The 12,640-nt window shown below is 31.6% G+C and overlaps 1 protein-coding gene across 2 annotated transcripts; it reads right to left on the bottom strand.

Annotated features, from left to right (window-relative positions):
* Positions 1-2,776: 2,776 nt before the first annotated feature.
* On the bottom strand, positions 2,777-10,277 carry LOC114256927 (DNA photolyase). Of its 2 annotated transcripts, none has more exons than XM_082880223.1 (14): positions 9,969-10,277; positions 8,484-8,617; positions 8,229-8,378; positions 8,004-8,115; positions 7,531-7,867; positions 6,161-6,374; positions 5,876-5,965; positions 5,520-5,775; positions 5,183-5,295; positions 4,426-4,524; positions 4,299-4,346; positions 3,936-4,046; positions 3,740-3,830; positions 2,777-2,979 (listed from the first exon to the last, which is right to left on the bottom strand). In XM_082880223.1, the coding sequence occupies exons 1-14, from the start codon at positions 10,204-10,206 to the stop codon at positions 2,945-2,947; spliced, it is 2,028 nt and encodes a 675-aa protein (XP_082736349.1). In that variant the 5' UTR covers positions 10,207-10,277; the 3' UTR covers positions 2,777-2,944. The 2 variants fall into 2 exon arrangements, with proteins under 2 accessions (XP_082736349.1, XP_082736342.1); XM_082880216.1 differs by lacking the exon at positions 2,777-2,979 and adding an exon at positions 3,227-3,646 and having other exon boundaries at positions 9,969-10,276.
* Positions 10,278-12,640: the final 2,363 nt, after the last annotated feature.

Here is a 12,640-nt window from a genome sequence, read left to right as displayed (position 1 = left end):
TTTGAGCATGTTGTGGTAAATCATGAGATTTTGGGGTTTAGGGTTTGAAATATTGGGGTTTAAATTGTTGGGTTATGATTATGAGCTTATGAAATTAGGTGTATAATTAATAAAAAAGTTGGAATAAAAAGTGTTTGGATGAAAAGCTTAATTTTTCTTAAAACCCTAGTTTGCATCATGAAGATAGATGCAAGTTTTGCTTAAATTGAAAGTGGTGTTATGAAATTGGGGTGTTAAATTATACATATACAAGTTTATTGCATTTTGGAAGTGATTGGAAATTTATGTAAAAGTTACGATTGAATTCTTATTGTTAATCTTTTAATTATGTTACTATATGAAACTAAATTTGGGTAAATGAATTGTTAATGGTAGGGATCTTTTTCTACACCTTCATATGACTTTTAGTTAGTTATTTTGTCATTGTGTAACAAAGGTGAGATTTGGGAGTAGAATGAACAAACCTAGGGTTTGGGTATGAGATGAAAAGAGGGGTTTTTGGTGAAAATGAAATAAATGGGTATGGGGTTTGAATATGAGGTCATGTTGTGTTACAATGGTTGATTTTGGTACTTGGGTTGATTTTTATTTTTTTTTTAAAAAAAGGAGTTTTGCCCTAATTGAATCAAATTGTTATTTTATATAAATAATTAAAACTGTTATTGTAAATGTGAAATCAAATGATTATTAATGATGATAGTGGAGCTTGATATGTACTATCACTCCCATTTGAGATTTTGGAAAAGTGTATCTTTAAAGGAATTTATTTATCAATTTAGATATATTTGTTTTGGGCTATCGGTGGAGAATAACTATGATTGTTGTAGAAATTGTATGTTAACTAGGCAAACCAGACTATTTATAAATCATGTATATCTTGGAGCATGCAATGTATTTTGAAGATTTAAACTGTATGTTTTAGAAGGAGATTTTGAAAATTCTTGTGTTATGTTTTAAGTGCACTTGTTTCATTTTGAAAATCATATTTTGGATCACATGTGTTGTGCTATTTGAAAAGAGTAAATAATATGATAAGTTTGAAAAATGGTTGTCATTGAATATGACTGTGTGTTTTAATACATTGTATATGTATGATTGTTTAGGAGGAGAAAGGGGATATACTTCATGTGTGATTATGCGATTAAATACATTGTATATGTATGTTTGTTTGAGAGGAGAGAGAGGATGGACTCTATTATAACTAAGTTGGCCAGAGTGTTCTAAGTGAAAGTCCCAAAATTTATACATGGGTGCCAATCCCGCAGACGAAATATTCGTAAAATGGCAGTTTGAAGTGTTTATGTGTATTTTGTATGATTGGAAAACCACTGAGTTGTAATCTCAGTTTAGTTGTTGAAAGATAATGAAATTGACTCATGAATTGAGAAGAATAAATGGACTGAAAATGAATTAAGGATTGAAATTGGCATCATGTGAGCAATTGGATTAGGGGCTAGTGATGATGAACTCAATGGATTGCGTATGACAAAAGGGAAGATTATATTTACCCCCCTCCCCCCCCCCAAAAAAAAGGGAAGATTATGAGCTTTGTTTTGTAAATAATTGGGACATTAAACTAAAAAGGGTTTGTAATTCTTGTGTTATGTTTGAACTCCAATCATTTGGATTTTGATGTTATGGAGTATGGTAATTGGAAATGGAAATGAAATGTGTAATATTAAAATGGAAATGAAATGTAGAATATTAAAATAAAAATGAAATGTGGAATATTAAAATGAAAACGAAATGAGAAATAATTTAGAATCGGGTTAATAAATTTAAGATGATGTTCTTCCTTAAGTGTACTTGTTTTCAAAGAGAATTTATAGCTTCCTAATGATGAGAGACTATATTTATGGCATGGAGTTTTCTTAAAGGTTAAAGTGAAACTTTAAAAAAAGATACTTTTCGTATAATATTTTGAACTTATAAAATGTCTCCTTACCATATAATATCACTCTGCATACATGATCATTTTTATCTATGTGTTAGCTATTGGTGTAGAATTATGAAATTCCTACTGGGCATTAGTGCACACCTCTCGTTGTTTTATGCTTTTTCAGGAAGAAAATTTTGAATTCATTAGTTAAATAGTATGGATTCTATATACCTTTTATGTATAATTTTATCATAGATGTTAAAAGAATAAAAAATATATCTTGTGGTTTGTAATTATTTATTTGTAGTTTCACAGCAGAAGCTCGGCATGTATTATTATATTGTTGTTTTCAATGAGAGAGAGAATATGTATTATTATGTTTTTATCACCCAAGGATAATACATATTTTTTTATAAAAAAAATAGACTCAAATTACAGATTTTGATAATGTTTCCGATTAATTAAAATATTGTGACATGACAATTAACCTTCAATACAATGCCATTATGCCACTACTATCAACACCATCCCTAATCATCACAATAATCACAACACTTCTGATTTTCCAAAACAAATTTATTATGGTTTTAAATGAAAAATGAAATAAAGTAAACTCAAAATTGATGATAATAATAATAATAATAATAATAAATTCAACTTGCTTCAAATATTACAAAATTAATTATAAAAGGTTCCTACATATGTCCAATATGCATATGAAATAGTTTTTTTAAAATTAAATTTCATTGATTAAATAAAAATTAAAAAAAAAACATACAGTAAAATTTTACTGTGCGAATATAAAAATATTTCCACTATTTTTCAACACAATGATGTTATTGAAATAAGCAATTAATAAAAAGTTTATTATACGGTAAAATTTCCCTGTAAATAAAAAAAAAAAAACTAACTCTTTATCACCATCACCATCACCATTATCATTACTAACTACTATAATGATCGCAACACTTTCAATTTTTCATATGAAAATTTTAAGAAAATTTTCATACTTTCCAACATAACTGAACTAAAAAGATAACAAAGCAATTCTAGATCCTCCATTCCTTAATAAAACAAAATTCCTTGGAGCATTATCAAACCTGAGTAAAAGATGTAACAAAAATTTGAAAGTGAGATGAGAGCAACTTTGATAAGAGATGTTAGCTACATAGAATCAAAGTGTGGAATATTACACTGACCATATCTCCTTAACAAACAAGGTTCAAAAAGAAGATTATAGAAATTAGAGATCCATGCAGTGTGGGACGGTTTACTCGTTTTTTCTTCCCTGAAATTTACCCTTTACGTAATTATTCTTAACCATTTGAAACAAGTACCATGAGCAAGTATGAAAAGTGTGATAGTTGTTCCTCAATTTCACGAGAAAAATTCCATACATATTTTGCGAGAAACTAAACTCTTAAGTTAAGAAACATGAGAGGATTGTACAGGAAATCTTTACTTTCTAGTACTCCTAAAATAAAAATTCAAATATATATATATATATTTTCTCTCACTATCTCATTAATCAAACCGACCTTAAGAAACTTGTGATTCTCCAACGCAGGAGAAACAAATCATAACCCGAGTCCCTTAAGGGACAAAAAAATACTTCACAATAGGGGCAAAAAGAATTTAATTTGATAACTTCCTTCCATCTTTTTCTTCACACCCGGTCACTGCATAAAATTTTAGTTCCCACAGTAACTACCCATTCCTGGATAATAGAATTAACTACTTCTGGCCGCTCATCATGAGGGCAATGGCCTGGGATTAACAATAGCATCAACATCAAGAAATACTCAGAAAAAGGTGAGCATTATTTTGCAGTAAAAACAAAAATAAGATTATCAGAATTACCAGCATCTAGTTCCTTGATTATGATTCCTTTGCAGTGCTCTCTAAGCATTGCGAGTTTCGACTTAGAGTCAGCAATTGGATCTTTCATTCCCTGACAGAAAAGAACATAATAGGAAAGGACAGGTGAGAAAATAAAAAATAAACAAAAAAATGAAGAGAAAAATCATAAATTTGTCTGAGCATGTGGAGAGCTAACCTGTATAACAAGAACCTGATTCTCAAATCCTTGCAAAAGAAAGTTAAGAGGAATAGAAAGATTGAAGGTGAAGATGCTTTCAAGAACCACAACCACACCAGGATCATATGACTAATATTTGTTAAGGTTACTCATAAGGAGGATTAACCATGTTTTTGCAACCCATAAAATATATATATATATATATATTTGAAGGTCTGGCTAATGACAACCAATGGGGGCTACAATTAAGGTGAGAAAAGAGCCAAAAAAAGTATGAATCCCGAGGTAATTTTTATACATTCCTTAGCACTTGACATATTTTTTAACACTTCATACATTCCCATGCAATTTTCTAAAAAATAAACAATTTAATGAGGATACAGCGCGTGTCATTTCACTAATAATCAAATCATCAGCTCGCTCTACTTGCTGCAAAGAATAATAATGTAGTTAATTTCAAACAAAGTACAACCAGAAACAAAAGTTGATTTACTAGGGAAGTGCATACAGTTGGGTAGCAGTTCTTCACTATACTCTCGATTGTTGACCTCAAGTAGAGTAAAAGGAGTCTAGCACCCAACCAGGCAGCTCCTGAAGTTTGCCTTTCCTGAAATATTTATAAAACGTAGACTTCTAGGCTGATGGAAGCAGAATATGACAAAATGTATGTAAAGGCCATGTTCAGAAAGAAATTTCTAGGAAGAAAAAAAAAACTGTTTGAAATGACATTGTAAATTCTAGGTCAAGTATAATTGTAGTTCTAGGGAAAGAAGATGCAGAAAATTGTTCCAGATATCTATCATTACTCTAAAGTTTGAGCACAAGGAGATTGGGCAAGGAACACAATTATAAACTGACTCATTAATTGCAATCAGCTTGAACTCTAAATTTTTTTTATGACTTTCTATCCAGCTATTTCAATACAGAACATGGCTCTAATTGGCTCCCAGGAGAGGGGGAAAAAAAAAAAAAAAAAAAAAAAACAAACAAACAAAATGAGTGCAAAGTAGGTGCTTGAAAAGGGAATAATTATCCTCTATTAGCATATCCTTTCCAAGAAAACAGAATATCTACAAACAAATATCAAGGACAATTTTAAGATGACATCTTCATATAATCAAATAAAGGAACAGGAAAATGCAAGAGCTAAATAATTGTAGAATATTACTAATGCTAGTAATCGGGTTAAGAAACACATTAGAAACAAATTACAAGTAATATCTGGACACGTTAGCCATTTGCACAAAACATTTGAGTTTCCTTACTTCAGAAAATGGCACAGATGAATATCGAGGAACAACATTGCCAGCTGTGTTAATAAGGACAACAGATTTGCCTACAGCAGGCCAGAGGCCAGCAACAATTGCAACAAAATAGCCTGAGATAAAAAGAAAAATGAATTAGATTAGATAGCTTAAAAAAAGCAATAACTGACAAAAAGAGTTAAGAATTACTCAAAGACAATTTGATATGTGCTGCCGTGATCAGTGCTCAGCACAGCAACTAAAAGAGTTAAGAATTACTCAAAGACAATTCAAAAGTGGGTGGCTGGGTAATGATACAATTTACAAAAGATGCAAACACCTAGTAAGTTAAACATACCACCCATTGAATTCCCAACAAGATGCACTGGTTCCCCCACAACTTCAATTATGAAGTCTCTGATCAATTCAGCCCACATAACTTCAGTGTACACAACATTTGGTTTTTCTGATCTGCCAAATCCCAGAAGCGTAATGGCCCAAACTCGGTTGCCACCTTCGGCTATACCATTTATATTGTCACGGTAATGTTCCAGGAAAGCACCAAAACCATGCACAAGAAGAATAGCTGGACCTTCATGACCAACGACTGTATACTGAAGAGAGAACTTTTTCTTAATGGCAGGCTAAAACAGAATTTAAGCTTTGAAAATATTTCCCCAAATTAACAAGTGTGCTTGTAATGTCAACCCTCACCTGAATTAGAAAGCCTTTCCATCTCCATATTCGAATATTGTATATTGTTTTATGAATAAATTGACTTTTTGAAGCCATAAGCCAATACCACTGCCATGATATTTAGTGATTTAGCTGAATCTTGAAAAAGACACTTCATACAAACATATCAAATTGTCAAAACAAGGACCTTTTTTTTTTTGTTTTTGTGTGTGTGTGTGTAGTTTAAAAAATATAGCAACAATGAATCAACAAAAACATTTGTGCAATACTAATACATAGGAGTTGGTTATGAAATTTATGTACCTCCATAGAGCAAACAGTATCAGCTACTGCAGCAACAGTGGCTGCTGAATATCCAAAGGGAGATAGAAACCCAGCATTTCTTTCTCTCTCATACTTAATAGCTTCATAATATGCTCTCCTTCTAGATACGATGCCAAGGCAGAGGGCAGCCCCAAAGAGAGTACCAAATGAAGCACCTTCACGACTTTCAGCATTGCGTAACTTTTCATGTACCCTGTATAAGGAATTAAACCACCAGGATGTGATGACAGTTACAAGAGTAGATTATTATGGCAACTGATTAGCTTATATAAGTGATTTTATTCCACTAGATTTGTAAATTATGTAAAATATAGAGAGACAAATTAGACGTGTAAATTATAGCATACAAGAGAAACTTTCCACGCTCTGCCTAGAAATACAAAGCTATGCAGTAATCATGTGCTGCCGTGATCAGTGCTCAGCACAGCAACTAAATCAGCGAATGGTGGTTAAATAACCATCAAAGATAATATCTGATTTAATTCTCCTCTTAGCAAGAAGACTGTGTCAATAACATATCCTTTTCAACCCAAGGATCAAATTGCATCTTCCTTACATGCAGACATTCCAATGCACATTTTGGATTGGCAACATTCGCAGTAATCATGTGCTGCCATGATCAGCGCTCAGCACAGCAACTAAATCAGCGAATGGTGTTTAAATAACCATCAAAGATGAATATCTGATTTAATACTCCTCTTGGTAAGAAGACTGTGTCAAATAACATATCCTTTTCAACCCATGGATCAAATTGCATCTTCCTTACATGCAGACATTCCAATGGACAATTTGGATTGGCAACATTCTTTCTTTATATGAAAGGACAAAGAAAGACATTTAGAGATTATCAAACTTGCCTCTTATACATGAGAGCTTAGCAGGGTTGAACCCAAAGACTAAAATGAAAATATACAACAATTCACATACATTAAAAACAATGAAAAAGATTACAGTAACAAAACACAAGGCCATTATAGGGTCAGTAGCAAATGCCAATACAGTTTTATGCATGCCATTTTAGTGAAAATGATAGTATTTACATACAATAACAACGCTCATTCTCTTTGTTTGTTCCTTTATTTTTCCAGTTAGTCAATGAAAAAGCTAATTTTGCAACTCTTACCCATAACACAAGCAGTTATCTTGCACGTATACATGTAGATTTCGTACATATATATTGATCCTCTAAAGTAAAGTTAGAATAAAGCAAGACACAGAAAGTGTCACACCAGAACTTCACATTGAGAGATGAAAAACTAGATGCATGAATCTCAAAAAGGCCAATTCACGTGTAAACAAAATTTAGAAATGAAGATAAAAGGAACTTAGAGTAATGAGTCACCACATACTCCTTCCAATCATCTCTGATGGTCCCCTCCAAGTATCTCAAATATGCAGCCAATGCCTTCAACACAACAGTGCTCCCACCTCCCACTAAATTCCCTCTTTGCGTTACAAACACAGATTCTTGTCTTTTGCTTTGGCCATGCTTATAAGAACTGTTTTGATTGCTTTCCCCTAACTTTGAGGACCCCAACCCTTCAATTTGATTACTTGTACGCACAAACTGATTCTTACACAATACGGTTTCAGCTGAGATTTCCTTGATTGAAGTCCAATTATCTTTTGATTTTCCTAGACAGTCATTCATAAATTTCTTCAAATCATCCAGTGCAGGTATGGAACCTGATTCATAAAACAGTTAATTGTTTTCCCATGTCCTAATCACAATCATATACCAGAAACCTTCAAGGAACTACAAACCAAATTCAAAAGAAGATATAAAAAAACATTATCTAAGGTCTAAAGGTACAACACTCACCCAAGGTCAAGTCCACTTCTAAATTCGGTAATTTTGGCAGCGAGAGTGGTGAAATTACAGGGACCTTTAGTTTCTTGAATTCATGATATGATGCTGGCAGGTCCTTCAAGTTCTAGATAACATAAATAAGCATGAACCAATCACACATGAGGGACTTTTGACGCATTCAGATAACTAAATAAAAGAACATAAAAAATAACGAAAAGAAAAGAAGATAATAGTGACCTTGATGTCATAAAGTGGAGTGTTCCATAGCACAAATCTTGGGTTCCCCTTTGGAAAAGACGCTGTTGCTAAGGTCTCTCTAACAACATCCATCATTCTACATAACTCGTACTCTACTTCCTCTTCAGCAAATATATTGGTAGCTTTCACCTGTTCCTTGTTGATGAATGTAACAAAATGAGTGGATAGTGCTTGAAGTTCTCCTTGCGCCTGGCAAGTTAAATATCAGAGTAAGCAAACCTAATATGTAACAACCTCTTTTACAAATTCTTGTATGACATTTTCTGCAGTCCCGAACCTGATCACTAGATCAGACCCCTGATCCTTTAATGATTTTCTTAAATCCTCTATGGCAAAAATAAGTACTTCTAGCATTTCATCAGAAAAGCCTGCAGTAAACATGACAGCGATCAACATACTAGAGTTTGCATAATCGCACGGGCAGCAAATTGCACAATTTTATTTTCACAGTATATTAACTAACTCATGTCCTTGATATCATCAATTAATAACATGTTGGGCTCAAATTTTCTGAGCTTATCTCACTTAGCCCACATCCAGTAAGCTTGATTTGTCAGGACTCAGGAAAGTGTGGCTCAAAGGCAAGAAAGAAGGTTCAGTAATCAAATTTATTTTTTATTTTTTATTTATTTTTAATCAAAGGTTTAGTAATCGATTTGCCATTTGCATTTTCACCCAAATTCCGAATTAATCTCAAGACTCTGATTTTAAGACAATGCATGTAAATTACCGAATTACATACATTCGACCACATTTTTCAACAACCCCCTATATGAGTTTAGACATTTTGAAATCTTTAAAATCTTACAAATCACAAGGCAGTTATTATATTCCTATAACTCAAGGTCAAGAATAGCTTCCCAACCTCGAAATTGGCCATCCTGGTGTGAAATCATGATCAGCTAGTTGATATAGTTTGCTGATGGGGAAGAGTGAAAAGCAAAAGCAACTTCTCAAAGAGAAACACTAAGTTGAGTGAATGAATGAAAGATGTAGCCCCCAAGGGCTTTGTGTGTGTGGATGTAGGCTAATATTGGCCGAATCACATTAAACATTTGTAACTAAACCAAACCAAACCAAGCCCTAAGTCCCATCAAATGAGGTCGGTTACATGAATCCTTCTTCTCCACGCGGCCCTATCAAAGGCCATTTCATTAGTCAAATGTACCTTAAACATTTGTGTTCTTTATTTTCTCTTTTTTGTCTCTACTATCTCTCCATATCCAACCTTAATGCCTTTTTACAAAATTCAACTGAGACCCACAAATTAGATCCGTAAATTCATTGACAATGACGTGGCTTGGGAGTTATACCCTATATAGTTGACTATACATATGACAAATCAAAGACATTATTAGGGTCAAATTGTTGGAATTTTTTAACATTTTCCCTTCACAAGAAGTGAAATAGATGGTGAAGTGCATCACGAATTTCATTGGCATTCATGAAGTAGCCTGCAATTGATGACTTTTACACATAGATTTGACCTCAACCCAGTCTACGAAGTTCAACCCAGATTTGTTGGCTTTGCATTTCTTTATGATGCATCGTGTACTAACATTATTAGTGCAGAAGCAAACTCCAATTTAGTTCAATTTGAGGTTCTCATGATGTGTATCATTTATGTTGCTTTTGATAACAATGAAAATAGAAATCAAAGAACAAATCCACACACACACACAATTCAAACAGCGAGAGAGAGAGAGAGAGAGAACTGACGCGAGAGAATTCGGCAATCGAACACGTAGAAAGGAACAAGAGTCCGATATTTGGAGGCAGCTAGGATTCCCGGGTGATCGTGGATCCGAAGGTCGTGCTTGAACCAAAGAAGGGCAGCTCCTCCTCCGGTACGACTGGATTCTGCTCTGGTGGGAGTCAAACAACACTGATGTTTGGTTGGTGGACGATAGGAGGAGGAGATGAACGAGAGAGACGGAGAGCATACAAGAAGCGCCATCAAAGGATAGCACTCAGAAGAAGCAAGTAGTGCTAGTAGTATTGTCCATTACACTCTGTTTGGGTTTGTGAGAAAATAAAAAATAAAGTGTAAATTACACTGACACCTGATATTTATGTTTATTATAGTTCTTTCATTACCTTTTAGAAATTACATCTCTCTTGAGGTTTAAAGTTTCATTACAGATCCTCCCTCAGTAATTTAATTTTTTTAAATACTAATTTTGCCTTCATTGGATAAATTACATTGACACCCCTCATATTTTAAATATTACAATCCTCTTCTTAAGATTTAAAGTAGTATTACCAATTACCCCACCAGTTAGTATTAGTTGGAAAAAAATTATTTGAAAAAAAAATTTGTTAGTAAAATTTTTAAATTTTTGTTTAAAAACCAAAATAAGCTCATTTTTTGAATTTACGTTTTTTTTCTTAAATTTATAAACTGAGACAATCATTTATAAACAAAAAAAATTATCAAATAAATTTTTATGGCAGTTTTTAAAATTTTTGTAAATACAAATTGAAAACTGAAAACGAAATTAGTTACCAAACAGGCTTCAAATGGTAAAAATGTTGTAAAATTAACAAATAATTAAATAAGTTACTAACGTAAGAAATGACTTATCAAAAGATTCTTAGGCTCTGTATGATTTGATTTTTAGAATTGTTTTTTAAAAATTGAAAATTAATATGGTTAAGAAATACAAAATAATAATTATTTTTATATAATTTTTATATTTCGAGTGGTTAGAAATAATTTTTTACAAATTAAATTGAAACAGTTATACGTATGTATATAACCTGTCCAAAAGTTAAAATGATAATTATTTTTTACCCTTAAATGATAATTATTTTTTATTTTTTATTTATTAACCAAATTAATTTTTAATTTTTAAAAATTTTTTCTAAAAATCAAACCATACATAGTTTATGGATCTTTTGATAAGTCATTTCTTACGTTGGTAACTTATTTAATTATTTGTTAATTTTACGACATTTTTACCATCTGAGGCCTGTTTGGTAACCATTTCGTTTTCAGTTTTTAATTTATATTTACAAAAATTTTTAAAACTGTCATAAAAACTTGTTTGATAATTTTTTTGGTTTATAAATGGTTATCTCAGTTTGTAAATTTGAGAAAAAATGTAAATTCAAAAAATGAGTTTACGTTAATTTTTAAACAAAAATTTAAAAATTTTACTATCAATTTTTTTTTTCAAATAATTTTTTTTCTAATTAATTTTTTTTTCAATGAATTTTTTTTCCAACTAATACTATCCGAGAGGACAATTGGTAATGCTACTTTAAGCCTTCGGGAAGGGATTGTAATTTCTAAAATGTGAGGGGTGTCAATGTAATTTACCCAATGAGGGCAAAATTAATATTTAAAAAAATTAAATTGTTGAGGGGGAAATCTATAATAAAACTTTAAACCTCAAGAGAAAATGTAATTTTTAAAAAGTAAAAGAGAGAACGGTAATAAATATAAATTTCAAGGAGTGGCAGTGTAATTTTCTCAAAATAAAAATAAATGGTGGGAATTAGAAAATTGTGAGAATTAGAAACGACCTTTTGATGATTAACGACAGTGAGGAATGGATGGTTAATGAAATTTCTTAAGGACGCTAAGAAATTGCGAGCGATAGACTCGTTTTGTTTCACATAAAAAAAATAATGCGATTTAGGCCTCGTTTGACAAATAATTTTTTTAGTTAAAAAGTTAAAAAGTCATTAAAAAAATAAAAAAATTGGCAGTCTGTATTAAAAAGTTAAAGATTTTTTTTTCTCTTTATTTTTTGCATCATATTTTAACCAACAACTTAGTTTTTTTTACATCATATTTTAGTTAAAAAATCAAAAAATTACTAAAAAAATTTATTCTCAAACGAGGCCTTAGTGACAAAATAATTGAATTTAATGAAATTTATTAAAAATATTAAAATATTGTTATGAAAAAAATATAATTTATTAACATAAAAAGTTTTTTTAGTAATACGAAATAAAATACTTTCTTTTTATTTTTATTATTTATTCTATCTAAATAAAATAAGTAAGAAATTATATTTTTATTTTTATTCATTCAAAATAGTGATAAAAAATTATAATTACTTTTTTCTTTTCTTATCTAAATGAGAGAGAGAGAGAGACAGAGAGATTTTAAATTGGATTACATTTACATGGTTCTTGGCTTCACACACTGAGATTGTGGAGGAGAATGAATTAAGAAGAGCCGTACTTGGGATGGATGAGTCCGGATCCTCTCCAGAAAACTTCTCCGAACATTCTTCTTGTCAACGGTCAGGATTTGGCTACATCACCAGGGTCAAAAGGTACGGCTCAGATCAAGTTTGGTTTTATAAAAAAAAAAAATTCATTTTTTTTTTTCTTTCACAGATTCATTCGAGGCCTCGAAACTATCAAACTCTTTAGTT

Source organism: Camellia sinensis, chromosome 1 (assembly GCF_055761805.1).
Source record: "Camellia sinensis isolate YWXY chromosome 1, ASM5576180v1, whole genome shotgun sequence".
In the NCBI taxonomy this organism is placed as follows: domain Eukaryota; kingdom Viridiplantae; phylum Streptophyta; class Magnoliopsida; order Ericales; family Theaceae; genus Camellia; species Camellia sinensis.
This window is presented reverse-complemented; position numbering and strand designations above follow the sequence as displayed.